This window comes from Dipodomys merriami, unplaced genomic scaffold, assembly GCF_024711535.1.
Source record: "Dipodomys merriami isolate MVZ:Mamm:240054 unplaced genomic scaffold, mDipMer1.0.p SCAF_52, whole genome shotgun sequence".
Lineage (NCBI taxonomy): Eukaryota > Metazoa > Chordata > Mammalia > Rodentia > Heteromyidae > Dipodomys > Dipodomys merriami.
The window spans coordinates 9,153,935-9,172,870 of NW_027206091.1; the positions used below are offsets into that span (position 1 = coordinate 9,153,935).

General features: G+C 54.8%; 1 protein-coding gene across 3 annotated transcripts; it reads left to right on the forward strand.

Annotated features, from left to right (window-relative positions):
- The first annotated feature begins 1,717 nt into the window (after positions 1-1,717).
- On the forward strand, positions 1,718-17,294 carry LOC138811216 (periaxin-like). Of its 3 annotated transcripts, XM_069998896.1 has the most exons (7): positions 1,718-1,775; positions 5,705-5,748; positions 5,834-5,932; positions 6,795-6,920; positions 9,300-9,456; positions 12,544-12,740; positions 13,395-17,294. In XM_069998896.1, exons 4-7 carry the CDS (start codon positions 6,894-6,896, stop codon positions 17,082-17,084), a joined length of 4,071 nt encoding a protein of 1,356 aa, XP_069854997.1. In that variant the 5' UTR covers positions 1,718-1,775; positions 5,705-5,748; positions 5,834-5,932; positions 6,795-6,893; the 3' UTR covers positions 17,085-17,294. The 3 variants fall into 3 exon arrangements, with proteins under 3 accessions (XP_069854997.1, XP_069854998.1, XP_069854999.1); XM_069998897.1 differs by lacking the exon at positions 5,834-5,932; XM_069998898.1 differs by lacking the exons at positions 1,718-1,775; positions 5,834-5,932 and having other exon boundaries at positions 13,395-13,688; positions 14,439-17,294.
- Positions 17,295-18,936: the final 1,642 nt, after the last annotated feature.

Below are 18,936 nucleotides of genomic sequence, written 5' to 3' on the forward strand. Positions count from 1 at the left end.
GCCTGCTCTTGGGGTGGGGGGGACAGGTGGGCAGGGGGATTACCTGAGCTGGTGCCTGGGCCTGTGGCTGCCCAAGCCCCAGGGCTGTGCCTGGCTACACAATGGGGCAGAAGCTGCTGACATATGCTTTGGGGGTAATCCCCCAGCCTCGTCCCGGCCCCTGCCCCAGGTCCTGGCTCAGAGAGCCACGAGCAGCGGAGGCAGCAGCCTAGTGGGTACCTGGGGCATGTGGGGGTACTTGTGCTCCCTGTGCCGCCCCCCGGGGTCTGGTGAGTCAGGGCAGTCTGGGGGGGCCTGGAGTAGTGGAGGGGGGAAAGCCTGGTGGCCTTGGTTTAGGAGGTGGTAGGTTTGGGTTTCTAACAATTGGCTGCTGTGGGTCTTTGGATGACTCACTCACCCTCTCTGAACCTTCTTATCAGTGAAGAGTGTAGCCCAGTCCTTCCTGGTCATGAAGCTACAAAATGAGTACCTTGAATCAGAGGCAGAACTTGGGATGCCCAGTGAACACAGCATATAGAGGGGGACCTCCCCACCTAAACAGTGGGGTTCAAGAGCCCCTTGAGAATAGCCAGCCATCTAGTTTGTGTAACAGGACAGGGATGGAACCTGGGGCCTCTCACTTGCCAAACAGATAACCAGCAAATGGCTCTAAGGCCATGCTTCCTCTGTGTGTGTGTGTGTGTGTGTGTGTGTGTGTGTGTGTGTGTGTGTGTGTGTGTGTGTGTGTGTGTGTGTGTGTGTGTGTGTGTGTGTGTGTGTGTGTGTGTGTGTGTGTGTGTGTGTGTGTGTGTGTGTGTGTGTGTGTGTGTGTGTCTGTATTGTTTTTTTTTTTTTGGTTTTTTTTTTTGGGTCCGGTCGTGGGGCCTGAACTCTGGGCCTGGGCGGTGTCCCTCAGCTCTTCAGCTCAAGGCTAGCGCTCTAACACTTGAGCCACAGCACCACTTCCGGCTTTTTTCTTTTTGCTTATGTGGTGCTGGGGAATCGAACCCAGGGCCTCATGCATGCAAGGCAAGCACTCTACCACTGAGCCACCTTCCCAGCCTCTGTGTCTGTATTGTGAGCCACAACTCCACTTATACACTTACAGCTTGTTCTGCTGATTAACTGAAGATCAGAGCCTCTAGGATTTTTCCGCCTGGGCTGGCTTTGAACTGTGATCCTCAGATCTCAGCCTCCTGACTTGCTACGCTCTGGGCCTCATTTTGTATTTCAGAAAGGATGTTGTGCTTTTTTTTCTTTTGCTCCCTGGGCTGGCCTTGAATTCATAACCATCCTGCTTTCACCACTCAGAGAGCTGAGATTACAGGTGTGTGCCATTTCAAGAGAGGGAAAAATCAAGGCCCAGAGACACTTGGTTTTGCCAACGGTCATGCAGCCAGGCTGATGTGGATCTAAACTAAAATCATCAGGGAATAGGGAGGAAGAGGAGTTTACCTTGAAGACTCAGGGGATGATGGGGGGGGGTTGCTTAGTCTCCAAGGATGGGTGGTGGCATGTAAACCCCTTTAATAGCAGGGCTAGGTGGAGGTCACTGCTCAGGCTAGGGAGGGGCAATGTCTCCATCCCAGCACCTCCCCCCCCCACAAAGATGCAGCTAGAAGAAGGGATGTTTGTTTCCCCACCACCCACCCTCTGCTGACATCACCTCTGAGCAGCCAATGGCTGGGGTCTTCCTCTCCTATCCCTCCCCATCCCTTTTCCCCCTCAGCCTAGGGCTGGGACAGGTCAGACAGGCTGGAGCTCTGGAAGTCCTGGAGGCACCTGGAGGTCCCAGGGTAAGCAATCAGCTGGCCGGGCCCCTCCAGGCCCAAGCTGAGAAGTCTTGGGAACAAACTTGGGGGGGGGACCCGGGGAGGTTTGGGAGGTGCTGGGGCGGGAGGGTGACAGAAGAGCTCAAGGCAGGCAGGGTGCTGGTGGCTCACACCTGTCATCCTAGCTATGCAAGACGTTGAGATCTGAGGGTCACAGTTCAAAACCAGCCTGGGCAGGAAAGTCTGTGAGACTCTTTTATCTCAGTGAACCATCAAAAAAGCCAGAAGTGGAGCCGTGGCTCAAAGTGGTAGACTCTAGCCTTGAGGACAGCACCCAGAGGCTGAGTTCAAGCCCGGGACTGGTACCAAAACAACAAGCAAAGGGAAAGGGACAAACTTGAAAGCCAGACCCCGGGTTCAAATCCCAACTTCCTCTTCTTTCTGGCTGTGCGGACTCAGGCAAGATGTTTTGATCTCTGTGCCTCAGCTTTTCTATCTCTAAAATGGGCTGGTAGACGCCACCTCACTGTACTGAGGTGGTACATGATGCGGTTTATAAAGCTCTGGGGGTGAAGCTTTCTGGCTCATGAGACGGGGGGGCTGGGGAGCCTGTCTCTGGGGATTGCACCTCTCACTGCTGCAGTGAAGGGATAGTGATCACTGGGGAAGCTAAGGCTGGACAGGGGACCCCATGAGACAGATGGACTGACGGATGCTGTTGGAGGCTAGTTAATATCCATTCGGCATTTCCTGCATACTGGGGCTATTCTATGTACCTGCCAGTCTTCTAGGCCACTTGATTGGTTCCACTTGACAGGTGGAGAAACTGAGGCCCCAGAGGGAAGGTCCTCATAGCTGGGAGGGGTGGGAGCGGGGACAGAGTGAAGCCATCCAGCCAGTGCCTTAGCACCTCCCCTGCTGGCCCCTCATGGCTTCAGCCAATGTCCAGGGGCCTGCAGGAGTCAGGCAGCCTCTGATGACATCTGAGCTTGATGGGTCGTCTCTGGGGAAGAGTGGGCCAGAAGGGTCTCTGGCTCCACAGAGGGGTCCTAGCCCAGGTGACAAGGCGCCCCCCCCCCCCCGCCTTCCCGGCCACAGTGAAGATGTTGAGCAGCCCCGAAGGGTGCCTCCAAATTGTGGGCCCCAGTGTTAAGTAAGGGCTCCAGACAGCCAGGCACCAGTGGCTCAGGCCTGTCATCCTAGCAACACAGGAGGCTGAGATCTGAGGATCATGGTTCAAGGCCAGCCTGGACAGGAAAGTCCATGAGACTCTTATTTCCAATTAGCCAGCAAAAATAAAAGCCAGCAGTGGATCACACCCAGGTCCTGAGTTCAAGCCCTAGGACTGGCACAACAACAACAATAAAAACAACCAGATCAAAACAATGGTTGGCATCTAGAAGGTTCTGCCCGGTTTCATTCACCTGGGCAACCCTGTGAGATTTTCCATCCAACCTCAGTTGGGACCCCTGGAAGGGGTGTATGTGGCTCTCCTCTCCCCCTGCCTGGTGGGATAGGCAGGGCTGGGAACAAGGAGTACCTGGGGTGGAGTGGGTTTCCTTCCGGAAACTTCCCTCACCCCACCCCAGGACCTGCCACTCAGGAAGGGCACAGTTAGGCTAAATATAACCTGGGCTGGGCAGCTGTCCCAGGCAGGGATGAGGAAGGAGGGTGCTCTCTTGCCCCTGGTGCCAGGCTCTGGGTATGACTCTCTTTGTCTAGGCTTGGAACTGGGAGCCTGAGGCCCATGGGAGGGGTCCCCGCCTCTCCCACACTTGACGTCTACAAGTGCTACTAAGCCCTATGCCCCCCATCTCTCCCCGCCCCAAGGTAGAGTGCCACCTGTTCCATGGTTCCTGGTAGCTCTTCCCGGCTGGGGTCAATCTTTGTCTCTCACTTGTTTTATTTTTTGTCAGGTCCTGGGGCTTGAACTCAGGGTCTGGGCACTGTGCCTGAGTTCTGGTGTGCAAGGCTATTAGCACTCTATGACTTGAGCCACAGCTGCACTTCTGGCTTTTTGGTGGTTCATTGGAGATGAGAGTTTCAAGGACTTTCCTGCCCGAGCTGGCTTTGAATCATGATCCTCAGATCTCAGCCTCCCGAGTAGCTAGGATTACAGGCGTGAGCCACTGGCTCCCAGTTCTTATTTCTCAACTTTTGAGAGGTACCACTGGGCAGGGTGAGCCAAGGCCTGGCACAGGAACACATTCATGGCACCCTCGACCCCTCCCTGCTCATGTCCCGGATGCCCTGCAGCTCAGACTCTCCCAGGGCTCCACACCCTCCGTGCAAGTTGCCTAGAGCAGCCACAAGGGCCCTGGGTGCTAACTCTGCCTGGCTGTGTGATTCTGGACAGCTCAGTTTCCCCTCTCGGAGCCTCAGTTTCCCCTCTTTACCAGTGTGATTTTGAGGCCTGTGGGATCTAATCCAGCACCCAAACCAGAGCGAGCCCACCCTCCCCCAACAAAGGAGCCAGCCTGGGAGCTGGGGGCTCGCAGCGGGGGGGCTGGGACCCCTGAGAGATCCAGGGAGGTGCCCTCTGACACTGTGGGGGCCGACTGTGAGATGGAGGCAGCAGGGTGCTGAGGGGGTCTTGGTTATGAGTCCTGGCTGGTGGTGGGCTATGAAGGGCCATTGTGTCTGCGGGTGGGTGGGTAGCGGTGGAATGCGGACTGGCCAGCAGACGGGCCATTGTGTGAGAGAATGTGCTGCGTGAGGTCTGACCTTTCTCTGCCAAGTAGGGGTTGGCGGGTTGGCATGCCAGGTGGGGGCCAAGCTTGGAGTTGGAGGTGGGGGGGGGGAGTAATCTCTATGTCCATTCCTCCAGAATGGGGCCAGGCAGGAGGCCGTGAACCCCTAGCTCCGTGCGCTGAGCCATGTTCTCTGAGCAGACAAGATGTTCGGGGTGAGAAAGTAAAGTTCAAGCTGGGCACCAGTGGCTCACACTTGTCTAGATACTCAGGAGGATGAGATCTGAGGACTGTGGTTCAGAGACAGCCAAGGAAAGTCCAAGAGGCTCTGATTGCTAATGAGCCAGCCAAAAGCCACAAATGGAGCTCTCCAGTGCTAGACTATCTTAGGTACTTAGGAGGCTGAGATCTGGAGAATCACAGTTTGAAGCCAGCCAGGGCAGAAAAGTCTGTGAGACTCCCAACTCTAATTCATCAGCAAAAAACTGGGTTGGAGGCATGGCTCTAGTAGGTAGAACACCAGCCAAGCAAGCAATATGAGGGTGAAACCCTGAGTTCAATTCCTGGTATAAGGGGAAAAATAATTATCAAGTTCACAATGGTCTGTGGGGCACTTAACTTCAGCCAAGAACAAGGATGTTCTTTTCTTTTTTGTTAGTCATGGGGCTTGAACTCGGGGCCTGGGCACTGTCCCTGAACTCCCGCTCAAGGCTAGTGCTCTACCACTTTGAGCCACAGCACCACTTCTGGCTTTCTGGGGGCTATCTTGAGACAAAGAGTGTCACAGACCTTCCAGGCTGGCTTTGAACTGCGATCCTCAGATCTCAGCCTCCTGAATAACTAGGATGACAGGTGTGAGCCACCGGCTCCTGGCACCACTTTATACCCATTAACTCACCGCACCCTCAGAACAGCCTTGCCAGGGGCTGCCCTTCTCCTCCTACCTTATTAGCCAAGGAAGGGGAGGGGGCTTTGTCCACCGGGGGAGGGAGGGAGGGACTAGAACTATTTTACAGGAAATTCTCCCTCTTTCTCTATGCCCTGAAGTGGCTGGCACGAGGGCTCAGCTGCCAGACAGATCTAGGAGTCAGTAAAGGTTTCACCATCTGTGGCCCATCTGGGTCATTTGGGGCTAAGGTTCTTTGAACCTCAGTTTCCCCACCTGCACGCTGTAGACGAGGCGCTGGCAGAGCCTGCTCTGGGAGGGCCAGGCCCTGAGGAAGTGAGTGGTGATTGATAATAGTGTGCAATTGATTCTTCTAGAGTCCCGGACCCAGGAGGCCCAAGGTGCTGGAGGTGACCCTCAGGTGAGCTCTGGCTGATGCCACATGTCCCTTCCTGCCTCCCTCCCTGGCTTGGGTGGAGCCTCAAGTCCCGTTCTCTCCCTGGCAGGCAGCAAGACCCCAACGGAAGGGTTTGAGCCCTGCAAACAGCTGTCCTGTACCTCCGGCTGGGCTCCTGTTAGGAGAGAGTACCTGTACCCAGGCGGCGGTGAGGGGACACCACGGGTGGGGCTCTTCCCACCCCCTTTTTTTCCCCCTCCAAATTTTTGGTGGTAATGAGGGTTTGAATTCAAGGCCTCCAGAAATTAGGCATGTGTTCTACTGCTTGAGCCACGCCCCCAGCTGGGTTGGGTTTTTTTGGTTTTTGTTTTTTTTTTTCTTTTTTTGGTTTCATAGGGCCTGAACTCTGGGCTTGGGCGCTGTCCCTCAGCAATTCAGCTCAAGGCTAGCATTCTACTACTTGAACCACAGCACCATTTCTGGCTTTTTCTGCTTATGTGGTGTTGAGGAATCAAACCCAGGGTCTCATGCGTGCAAGGCAAGCACTCTACCACTGAGCCACCTTCCTAGCCCTGGGTTGTTTTTTTTTTTTTTTTCCATATAGGATCTCAAGCTTTTGCCTGGGCTGGACTGGGATCAAGATTCTCCTACTGCTAGGTACTGGTGGCTCACACCTGTCATCCTAGCTACTCAGGAGGCTGAGATCTGAGGATCTCGGTTCAAAGCCAGCCCGGGCAGGAAAGTCTGTGAGACTCTTATCTCCAATTAACCACCAAAAAACCAGAAGCGGTGCTGTGGCTCAAATTGGTAGAGCACTAGCCTTGAGCAAAAGAGTTCGGGGACAGCGCTCAGGCCCAGAATTCAAGTCCCACAACCACCAAACAACAACAACAACAACAACAACAACAGCAACAAGATTCTCCTACCTCCACCTCCCAACTAGCTGGGATTAGAGAAGTGCCCTACCGCACTTGGCCATTCCCTTCTGACACCTGCCCAGACCTCCCTAGTAAACCTAACATCCACCTTCATTCCTTCCTGATCTTGAACCTCTATACGTGCCCTGGCAGGCTCAGCGGCAGCTGCTCCATGCAGAACTGAAGTTGGTCCTGCAGCAGAAGGAGGAGAGGAAGCAAGAGCTTGGGGCTGGGGAGACTTCCAGCAGTGCCATGGAGGTCAGGAGCCGGAGTGCAGAGGTGAGTGGCCACTAGCCACAAGACACTTCCATGCTTCTTTGTGCCTCAGTCTCTCCATCTGCAATATGGCAAGAGATTTAACTGTGAGAGCCAAAAAAAAAAAAAATAGCATATATAAAATGCTTAGTTCAGTGCCTGATCCAGACCTCAACATACGACAGCTAACTCATTGGATCATAGAGGACTTAAATTAATAATGAGCTACAGCCAAAAGTAGGTACTGCTTGTTCATTCTTGTTCTGAGGAAGGATTTCTACCTGTTTTGTTTTGTTTTCCTGTCTCCTCTTTTCTTTCCTGCATACTTGCTTGGTACTAGGAATTGAACCCACAGCCTCAAGAATGTTCAGTCCTCTTGCTTTAAATTTTGTCCTCTTTTGGACAGGGTCTGTATAGCTTTGCTGGAGCCGCCTTAAACTTGCAATCCTCCTCTTTCTACCTCCTGAGTAGGTGGGAAAGCAGGCATGGCTCATGCTGGTACTGAGGCTTGAACTCAGGGCCTTGAGCTCTCACTTGGGTTTTTCTGCTCAAGCCTGGCACCCTACCAGTTGAGCCACAGCTTCACTTCTGGCTTTTTGCTGGTTCACTGGAGACAAGAGCCTCACAGACTTTCCTGCCTGGGCTGGCTTTGAACTGCAATCCTCAGATCTCAGTCCCCTGAGTAGCTAGGATTACAGGCGTGAGCCACCGGTACCTGGCCCTGACATCCTCTCTTAAAATCTCAGTTTCCCCATTGATGAAATGAGGCATCTCTGGCCATTTGCACAGTCTGGTGCTACAGCATCCTCAAATAGTGGTGACTATGGCTATGATGAAGATACATTTTCATTGATTTGTCCTACTATGTGCCACACAGAGTAGGTCTACTTTTATAGGCTCTTCACTAACGATGGGGTGCTAACAAGGGGGTCACTAATGTCTATAGGATGACCTATGGTTTCTGGGGTCAGAGATGAACGGACAAGGCCTGGCTCTTTAATTTGCTGAGTGGTATTAGGCAAGTTACTTCACCTCTCTGAGACTTAAGTGTTCCTCAGGTGTGATTGCCCAACGTTGTAGGATGAAATGAGATCTTAGGTAAAATGCTTAGCCCGGGGCCTTTGAAGCTAAAGGGAAGCGGAGATGGCCTTATTAGACCCTATTCTCTTAGAGACCCTAGCATGAGTGTCTGGCCCAGCCCTGCTCTGTTCCTCTCCAGTCCTGTCTGGTCTCAAAGCCCCCTGCTCTGCTCTCTGCTTCTTGAGGTCACAGTTCACAATCAGACATTCCTTCACCTTTCCCGATGCTACCTTTTACAGCAGAGAGATGGGCCAGAGACAGCAAGGTGGTCCCTGAGAGACCCAAGGGATTGGATTCCTAGACAGAACTCAGGTATCTCACTTCCTCTTTGGGGAGGCTTCTATGTGCGCCCCATTTCGTGCACTCCAAAGTCAGAGTGAGCCTGCACCATTTACAGTAAATATCAAGAATGCCACAATTCATTACCCACACCGTTCCCCCCCTTCACTGGATTCCCTCTCCTGTGGGCGTTATGCAAGAACATGGGGTTATACAGTCCACAATAGAGCTCAGTGTACATCATGTGTGAGCCTACAGCGGGGCAAGTCCCCCACTCCTCCATCCTGCATGGTTTAAGGGCCCAGCTCTGTCCTAAGAGTCCCATCCTTAATCCCATTGAAGGTGAGACTACTGCTTATACCTGTATTCCTGGCTACTTTAGGAGACTGGGATCTGAGGATCACGGTTCAAGGCCTGCCCAGGCAGAAAAGCCTGGGAGACTCTTATTATCAGTTAAGCAACTAGTCAGAAGTAGAGCTGTGGCTCATTGGTAGAGCACCAGCCTTAATCAGACAAAACCAAGTAAGAGCGCCAGAGGCTAAGTTCAAGCCCTAAAACTGTCATTCACACACACAAAAGCCCCACAGCGCAAATCTACCCTTAGCATTAGATTCTTTCCCAGACTCAAACCCAGCATAAACTCCAGCCACACCTCTCTCTTTTCTCTGAGAGAACCTTGGGGAATCTTATTGGGCCTCTTGAGCCTGGGCGCTTAGTCCCGCCCTACCCGATTGGGCCCGCCCTAGACATGGCCCCGCCCACGAAGAGAAGCCCCGCCCCCATGTACAGCCCCCGCCCTCCCCGGCTGGCCCGGCTCCTATTGGTCCCACCCCGGTCATGGCCCCGCCCCCAGAGCTTCCAGCGCACGTGGGACGGGCTGTTAAACCGAAAGGCGGATCCTAGGGGGTGAACCTCCGCCGCTCACGTGCGTGAAGGGAAGACGTACCCCGAGCTCCCGCTACGAGCGGCTTTTAAGCGCGATGGCAACTTCTGGGCGAGGTTTAGCCCAGGCTCCCCATGGAGACCCCTTGCTGCCTTCCGCAGGAGCTGAGGCGTGCGGAGTTGGTGGAGATCATCGTGGAGACCGAGGCGCAGACCGGCGTCAGCGGCATCAATGTCGCGGGCGGCGGCAAAGAAGGGATCTTCATCAGAGAGCTGCGCGAGGACTCACCCGCCGCCCGGTCTCTAAGCTTGCAAGAAGGTGGGCGTGGTCACGAACTGGGCGTGGCCTCTCCGCGTGGGTGGGGGTGTTGTGGGCGTGGCCTGCGTGTAGGAGGCAGGTTTAAGAGCCTGGGGCGGTGCTTTGCGTGTGGCTGCTGCTGATGGTTCTGAGCATGCTCTGAGGGCTCTCGTTATTGTTTTGGGATTGAAAATCCTTGGTTAAACCAGGTGCTGTTAGCTACTCAGGAGGCTAAGATTTGAGGATCACAATTTGAAGCCAGCCAGTACCGAAAGTGCCCGTGAGACTCATATCTCCAATCAATCACTCAAAGATCGGAAGTGGATCTGGGGCTCAAAACGGTAGAAAGTTAAAAAAAAAAAGTTCAGGGACTAGGCCCAATCCATGAGTTCAAGCCCCACGACCCATAAAAACACAAACCTTGTGGGGCTGGGAACGTGGCTCAGGGGTAGAGTGCTTGCCTTGCATGCATGAGGCCCTGGGTTCGATTCCTCAGTACCACATACACAGAAAAAACTGGAAGTGGGTGCTATGGCTCAAGTGGTAGAGTGCTAGCCTTGAGCTGAAGAGCTTAGGACAGTGCCCCAGGCCCAGAGTTCAAGCTCCACGACCAGCAAAAAAAAAAAAAAGAAAAAGAAAAAAACACACACACAAACCTTGGTTAACTAGTGCATGCTCTTTTTGCGCCTTAGTTTTCTCATCTTTAAAATAGGAACAATCAACCGGGCACCAGTGGCACATGTCTGAAATCTAGCTACCTCAAGAAGATGAGATCTGAGAATCATGGTTCAAAACCAGCCTAGCAGGAAAATCTGTGACCCTTATCTCCAGTTAACTACTTAAAAGCAGCGAGAAGTGAAGTTGTGGTCCACGTGATATAGCACCAACCTTGAGTTAAAAAGCTAGGGACAGTGTCCAGGTCCTGAGTTCAAGCCCCAGCACTGACACAGAAAACAAAACAAGAAGATAGGAACAAGCCATACTGATCTCATAGGGTTATTATGTAGAACAAATGAGTCAGTATTTAAAACAAAACAAAACACCTTGCACAAGGTTAAGTGGCAAATAGTCAGCACTTTGTAAGTGCTAGTTAATAGTTGTGCTGTTAGGGCCAGAGAAAAAGGGTGGAGTTAACTTGGGAAGGGCGTGGAGATGCAACTTATTCATGCAACAATTATTAAGTGCGTGCTTTCCTTCTGAGACATTACTTAAGTGCTTCCTAGTGGGCACAGACATATTTAAAGAAAATAAATAGTAAATTAGATGTGTGGTTGTGCCTGGAGCAAAGCTGCATTTTTACATCAGGTAGATGAGAAACATGGAAAGGCTGAAGGAGATAGGGAACAAGCTCCCGAGGAATATAGCTCAGCAGTAGAGCCGCTTGCTTAGTATATTTGAGGCTCTAAGCTTGATCATCCTTGAGCAGAAAAAGCTAAGGGACAGTATCCAGGCCCTGAGTTCAAGTCCCCTACCTCCCTACCCCCCAAAACAAGACTAAGTTTATTTATTTTGCCAGTCCTTGGCTTGAACTCAGGGCCTGGGCACTATCCTTGAGCTCCTTGTGCTCAAGGCTAACACTCTTGCACTTGAGCCACAGCACCACTTCCTTTTTTTTCTGTTTCTGTGGTACTGAGGAATCGAGCCTTAGGGCCTCATGTATGTTAGGCAAGCACTCTACCACTAAAACACATTCTCAGCCTAAGATTGGAGGCCTTTTATTCCTGGAGTCTGTGAGTGAAGGGGGAGGAGGTTGATCTTGGTGAACTGGGGCATCAACAGTACACTAACTGTAGGGGCAGTGTTGGGAAGCAGAGACAGGATGCTTAGTGTTAAATGGTGTTGGAGATGGAAAAGAAGGATTTGAATTCTGGATCCATTTTCAAGCTGGAGCCTAGATATTTGGGACTAGCTATAGGGTATGATGAAGAGAGAGGAGTCACAGATCCAGGGAGGATGGAGTTACCAGTTCTGCAAATGGGGTACCCTGGGGCTGGGGCTTGCTTGGGAAAAGACTAGAAATAGTAGCATGTTTGCAAGCTGATGGGGATTGTGTAGAAGAGGTGTGGGGAGAGGAGAGGAAAAACTGTCCCTGGGCAGGCAAGGGAGGATTGGTGTGAGCTAGTCATTTCATCCCTAGGAAAAGGAGAAAATCACCACTAAAGAAGATAAGTCTGGGAGAGAGTGAGGGAAGAGGTGACATTGTCCAAAAAGAAATTTACTCATTACCTGATTTATGTAACCCCTTTGCACATCATTGTTATAATAATACTAAAACAACAACAACAACAATAATAATGAGAGCCAGGCACTGGTGGGTGGTGTAATCCTAGCTACTCAGGAGGCTGAGATCTGAGGATCACAGTTGGAAGCCAGCCAGGACAGAAAAGTCTTGGTATGACTCTTGTTTCCAATTAATCACTCAAAAACCAGAAGTGGCACTGTGGCTCAAAGTGGTAGAGTGCTAGCCTTGAGCAAAAGAGCTCAGGGGCAGTGTCCAGGGCATTAGTTCAAGCCTCAAGACTGGGTGTGTGTGCGTGGGGGTGGGGATAGGAGGGTGGGGGGGGGAAAGACAGGTCTGTTGGGGACCAGAGGCTATAATCCTAGCTACTCAGAAGGCTGAGACAGAGATCTGAGGATGGCAGTTCAAAGCCAGCCCGGCAGGAAAGGCTGTGAGACTCTTATCTCCAATGAACCACCAAAGAGCCAGAAATGGAGTTGTGGCTGAAATGGTTGTATTAGCCTAGAACACAAAAACTCAGGGACAGCACCCAGGCCCCGAGTTCAAGTTCCAGGACTGGCACAAAAATGAAAGAAAAGGCATGGGAATGTAGAGAAGTCACCATCGGATTCGATTTTCTCAATAAAGAACAGCGTGTGAACTTGTAAGGCTGGAGAAGGCGACCCTAGCTAGGTAGCACTGATTTGTTTGGGATCGGGGGCGGGGCCAAACCAATGGGGCGGGGCTCCTCGGGACCTCGCTGTACCGGGTGGGTGGGACGAAAGGACAGGACCTTAGACTTCAATTGGATGGGCGGGGCAGATGGGCGGGACCAGATGAGACCACGCCTCCGTCCTCCTCCTCCCTCCCTCCCTCCCCCCCCTTTGCAGGGGACCAGCTGCTGAGCGCCCGCGTGTTCTTCGAGAACTTCAAGTACGAGGATGCGCTACGCTTGCTTCAATGTGCCGAGCCTTACAAGGTCTCCTTCTGCCTGAAGCGCACCGTGCCCACCGGGGACCTAGCGCTGCGGCCCGGGACCGTGGCTGGCTACGAGATCAAGGGCCCACGGGCCAAGGTGGCCAAGCTGGTACGCGTGCTTAGCCCGGCCCCGGCCCCAGCGCAGGCCCCGGCCTGCCCCAGCGATCCGGTCTGTGCGCCGTGAGCCCCCTTCCCAGCCATCGTGGGCCAGCCTTGCCCCCTCTGTCTCATCACTAATCCAACGCTAATCCATCCTCTGTCCTTTGCTCTCTGCTCCCAAAAACTCCTCCTCTGGGAGGGGTCCCACCTATCCCAGACCATGCCCCGACCCCCCCCCCCCATCCCATCTTAGGGAATCATCCTTATGATCAGATTCAAGCTCCCTAGGGGTACTGGAAAGCAAGAAGGCTGAGTTCCATGCATGAGTGATGCTCAGTTACAGCTGGACAAGTGTCTGTCCTTCCCTGAGCCTCAGTTTCCCTATCTCTGCAATAATGGTGTTGGGGAAATGCCTGGAGAAGGGCCTTAGAAGCCTTGGGTCCCAGTTTCTATGTTTCTGTAGGTTCCCTGTGAGATTCTAAAGGCAGCCTGTGCCTTCCTGGGGAGAAACGGCAGGCAGGAAGTGGGGGACAGTGTTTTGGAGACAAGAGACTACCCCCAACAGATCCCCAGTCTGGTGCACTCAGTGACAGTTGGGGCTCTTTCTGTCCGCTCCCAGCCTCCCACTGTCCCACCGCCTCCCGCCTCTCTCCTCTCTCCCCAGAATATCCAGAGTCTGTCCCCTGTGAAGAAGAAGAAGATGTTGGTGGTGCCTGGGGCTCTGGGGGCCCCTGCAGACCTGGCCCCCGTTGACGTCGAGTTTTCCCTCCCCAAGTTCTCCCGTCTGCGCCGGGGCCTCAAAGCTGAGATCTCCAAGGGTCCTGTCTCAGCTGCCCCTGCCCGCCGGCGCCTCCAACTGCCTCGGCTGCGGGTTCGAGAAGTGGCTGGAGAGGCCCAGGCAGCCCGCATGGCTGCTGCTGCTCCTCCCCCCAGGAAGGCCAAAGTGGAGGCCGCTGAGGTAGGCACAGGAGCGAGGTTCACAGCCCCTCAGGTAGAGCTGGTTGGGCCTAGGCTGCCAGGGGCTGAGGTGGATGTTCCTCAGGTCTCAGCACCCAAGGGGGCCCCCTCTGCAGAGGCAGGCAGTGGTTTTGCCCTCCTGCCAACCCTTGGGCTAGGAGCCCCAGCTGCACCTGCTGTGGAGACCCCAACTGTGGGGATCCAGGTCCCCCAAGTGGAGCTGCCCACCTTGCCCTCGCTCCCCACTCTGCCCACCCTTCCCTGCCTGGAGACCCGGGAAGGGGCCGTGATGCTGACAGTCCCCACCCTGGATGTAGAAGCGCCTTCGGTGGGGGTGGATCTGGCCTTGCCAGGCTCAGAGGTGGAGCCCCGGGCAGAAGTGCCTGATGTGGCTCTGAAGATGCCCCGCCTCAGTTTCCCCCGCTTTGGGGTTCGAGGGAAGGAAGCCCCTGAGACCAAGGCAGTCAAGGGCAGCCCTGAGACCAAAGTGAAGGGTCCCAGACTTCGAATGCCTACCTTTGGGCTTTCTCTCCTGGAGCCCCGGCCCTCTGCCCCCGAGGCTGTTGCAGAGAGCAAGCTAAAGCTGCCTACCCTCAAGATGCCCTCGTTTGGCATTGGAGTGGCAGGGCCTGAGGTCAAGGCACCCAAAGGGCCAGAAGTGAAGCTGCCTAAGGTCCCTGAGGTCAAGCTCCCCAAAGTGCCAGAGCCAACCCTTCCAGACATACGAGTCCCTGAGGTGAAACTCCCAAAGGTGCCAGAGATAGCCGTGCCAGAGGTTCGACTCCCAGATGTGCAGCTCCCAGAGATGAAACTTTCTGAGATGAAGCTGCCCAAGGTGCCCGACATGGCGGTGCCTGATCTGCAACTCCCGGAAGTCCAGCTCCCCAAAGTGCCAGAGATGAAGCTGCCCAAGGTGCCCGACATGGCGGTGCCTGACCTGCGACTCCCAGAAGTCCAGCTCCCCAAAGTACCAGAGATGAAGCTGCCCAAGGTGTCCGAGATGGCTGTGCCCGACGTCAGACTCCCGGAAGTCCAGCTCCCCAAAGTGTCCGAGCTAAAGCTCCCTGAGATGAAACTGCCCAAAGTCCCCGAAATGGCAGTGCCCGACCTGCACCTTCCGGAGGTGCAGCTCCCCAAAGTGCCCGAGATGAAAATCCCATCCATGAAACTCCCCGAGGTGAAGCTCCCCGAGATCAAACTGCCCAAAGTCCCCGAGATGGCCGTCCCCGACCTGCACCTTCCGGAGGTGCAGCTCCCCAAAGTGCCCGAAGTAAAGCTCCCCAAAATGCCCGAGATCCCCGTACCTGACCTGCACCTCCCAGAAGTACAGCTCCCCAAAGTGTCAGAGATGCAACTTCCGGAACTGCAAGTGCCGAGCGTCCCAGAGGTGTGCCTCCCTCAGGCCCCGGAGTTGAAGGTGTGCAAGGTGCCAGATGTGCAGCTCAAGGTGCCAGATGTGCAGCGCCAAGCTGCTGCAGCCGAGCAGGCGGAGAAGATGGAGTTTGGCTTCAGGATGCCAAAGATGACCATGCCCAAGTTAGGCAGGGTGGGGTCTCCGGCACAAGGCAAGGTGGGTCCTGAGGACTCGGGGAAGCTGGTCACCCTTCCCTGTTTGCAGCCGGAAGTGGGAGCTGAGGCTCGAGGGGGCGTCCCCTCCCTCACTCTGCCTTCCGTAGAGCTGGATCTGCCAGGGGCCCTTGGCCTGGAGACACAGAGCCAAGCAGTTGAAGCAGCTAAGGTGGACCGGCCAGAGGGTCCCAGAGTGGCAGCAGGTGTTGGCGAAATGGGCTTCCGGGTGCCATCCGTTGAGATCGTGACTCCCCAGCTCCCCACTCTGGAAGTTGCAGAAGAGCGACTGGAGATGATGGAGATGAAGGCCAAGCCCTCCTCCTCCAAGTTCTCCCTGCCCAAGTTTGGACTCTCAGGATCGAAGGCGGCCAAGGCAGAGGCTGAGGGAGCCGCACGAGCCAAGCTGAAAGTGTCCAAGTTTGCCATTTCACTCCCCAAAGCTCGAGTGGGGACTGACGCTGAAGCCAAAGGGGCCGGGGAGGCAGGCCTGCTGCCCGCGCTCGATCTGTCCATCCCACAGCTCAGCCTCGATGCCCATCTGCCCTCAGCCAAGGCGGAGGCCACAGGGGCCGATGTCAAGCTCAAGGGGCCTCGATTTGCACTGCCCAAGTTTGGAGTCAAAAGCCGGGACACTGAGGCGGGAGAAGTGGCAGCAGGGGTGGTTGAGTTAGAGGGCAAGGGCTGGGGTCGGGATGGGAAAGTAAAGATGCCCAAGTTCAAGATGCCATCTTTCGGGCTGGCCCGAGGGAAAGAAGCAGAAGTCCAGAGTGGACGGGTCAGCCCAGGGGACAAGCCAGATTCCACAGTTGGAGCACTTAAGATCCCCGATGTAGAATTGGTGACAATGGTGCCCCAGGAGGAAGGTGGGGCCCAGGGGGCCGTGGCTGGGAGTGCAGCACAGCAGGTGTCCGCGGCCAAGCAGGCCCACACTGAGGGCCATGATGGGGTCCTCAGGATGCCCCCACTGACCATCTCCGTGCCCCAGGTGGAGCTAGCCAGCTTTGGGGAGATGGGGAGCCCGGGGAAGCAGGCTAAGCCTGGAAGCCAGGTGGCAGGGGGTGAGCTCTTAGTGGGCGAGGGGGTCTTTAAGATGCCCACGGTGAGCGTGCCCCAGGTTGAGCTCGATGTAGGGCTGGGCCACGAGCCCCAGGCAGGCCAGGGAGCCACAGGTGAAGGTGGGATACGGCTGAAGTTGTCCGCCCTGGAGGCAGATGCCAGGGGAGAGGGTGGCGAGGAGCAGCCCCCAGGGGCAGAGCGGACCTTCCAGCTCTCACTGCCCGAGGTAGAGCTCTCCCCACCGGCCGTGGGCAGCCACGCCGAGTACCAGGTGGCCGAAGGTGGAGGGGATGTGGGGCATAAGCTTAAGATGCGGCTGCCACGGTTTGGCCTCGTGCGGGCCAAGGAAGCTGGGGAGGAGGGAGAGAAAGCCAAGAGCCCCAAGCTCAGGCTACCCCGAGTAGGCTTTGGCCAGAGTGAGTGGGCACCCGGAGAGGGGTCCCCCAATTCCGAGGAGGAGGAGGAAGAGCACACTGGGGAGGGAGCCTCCAGCCACCGCAGCCGGGTTAGGGTCCGCCTGCCCCGCGTGGGTCTGACGGCCCCTTCTAAGACCTCCAAGGGACAGGAGGGTGAGGCGGTCTCCAAGTCCCCTGTTGGGGAAAAGTCACCCAAATTTCGTTTCCCTAGGGTGTCCCTGAGCCCCAAGGCGCGAGGCGGGAGTGGGGACCAGGAAGAGGGTGGGTTCAGGGTCCGGCTGCCCAGCGTGGGGTTCTCTGAGAATGGGCCTCCAGGCCCCAGCAGGGTGGAAGGCACTCAGGCTGCTGCTGTCTGATGCCCTGGGTAAATGGAGCCCTCCCTCCTGTCTTCCCACCCTGCCCTTTCCTCTCCCAATCTCCCTCCCCTGTTTTGTGTGTGAGATACTAGCACTAACCCCCCAAAAGGCCCACAGGTGGCCAGCTGACCCCCAACAGGGCTCCAAGACTTGTGCACTGCTCATTGGCAGGAGCGTCTGTGTCATGCCACGCCATGTGAATAAAATAATCCCCACGTCACTGTGCGTGCAGTTTTCTGTGGAGGTCCGGGTGTGTGGGTGGGTGCAGAGAAAGGAGCCCCCCAAAAGGAGGTTCACAGCTTCTGGGGAGGAGAAACAGGCCACCCAGGGTCTGAGAAACAGCAAAGTAGTGTTGGGTAGGCCCTGGTGACAAGTGGCCCATCCTAGCTCTTTAGAGGGTTGTGTGTGTGTGTATGTGGAGGGGGTGCTACTAGGATTTGAACTCAGGGCCTGGGTGCTGTCCCTGAACTCTTTTGCTCAAGGCTAATGCTCTACCACTTTGAGCCCCAGCACTACTTCCAGTTCCCTGGTGGTTCACTGGGGATAAGAGCCTCTCAGAAGCCCAGCCCTGGTGGCTTGCACCTGTCATCCTAGCTACTCAGAAGGCTGAGATCTGAGGATCAAGGTTCAAAGCCAGGCCAGCAGGGAAGTCCATGCATGACACTTATCTCCAATGAATCACCAGGAAACTGGAAGTGGGGCTGTGGCTCAAAGTGGTAGAGCACTAGCTCCCAGGCCCGAGTGAAAGCCCCAAAACTGACAAAAAGAAAAAAAAGTGTCACAAACTTTTCCACCTTGTCCTGGCTTTGAACTGTGACCCTTACATCTCAGCCTCCTGAGTAGCTAGGGTATCAGGTGTAAGCCACCAGCACACATGACTTCCCAGAAGCCTTTGCAGAGGACTCTCGCGAGTCCCCTAGCAGAGCGTGGCTGTGGACCCCTCTGCCTTAGGCGCCCGCCCCCCACCCCATGACACCTATCCTTTCCTCATCAGGCTTGTTTCATGGCTCTGTTCACCTCAGCCCTACCCAGGAAGTCCTACCCATTCCCTCTTGGCAATCACAGATTCGAGCCTCTACTCTACACACTAGACTGTCTCTTAGGATGAGGTCCCAAGTTCCTGGAGTATCTACCTGTCCACCTGTTCTTGAGCCATGAGCCATTTGTCCCGCTGCCCCTCCCTATTTAGGTTCTAGGCCTCCATCGCTACCTGTTTATTCCCAAGTATGCCCCCCCACCCGACTTTGGCCTCTTTTATTTGTTTTTTTGGGATTTTTTTTTGGGTCCGGTCGTGGGGCCTGAACTCTGGGCCTGGGCGCTGTCCCTCAGCTCTTCAGCTCAAGGCAAGCACTCTACCACTTGAGCCACAGCGCCACTTCCGGCTTTTTTCTTTTTGCTTATGTGGTGCTCAGGAATCAAGGCATGCAAGGCAAGCGCTCTACCACTGAGCCACCTTCCCAGCCCCTGGCCTCTTTTATTCTCAAACCTGTTCATCTTGTCACAGGGGCACTGGTTCCTTTCTCCCAGCCTTGGCTGGCTTCAAACTGTGATTCTCAGATCTCAGTTTTTGTTTTTGAGGCAGGATCTGCTAACTTGGTCCAGGCTGGCTTTGAACTTTGATCTTCATTCCCCTCTGTTGTGATTACAGGCATTTCATTTCCTGGCTGTCATTTGTGCCTGGATTTTCTCTTCCATATGATTGCTACTCAATCAGTGTTTAAGTGTTTTAATCTGACCTAATCTGACCTCATCATCTTCTCCCCTACACTTCTTGTCCATGTCTCCAGAGACTGCCCTGGACCTGGTCCGATACAGCCCCCCACTTTCAGTCTGTCGGCCCCTGGGTTGTCTT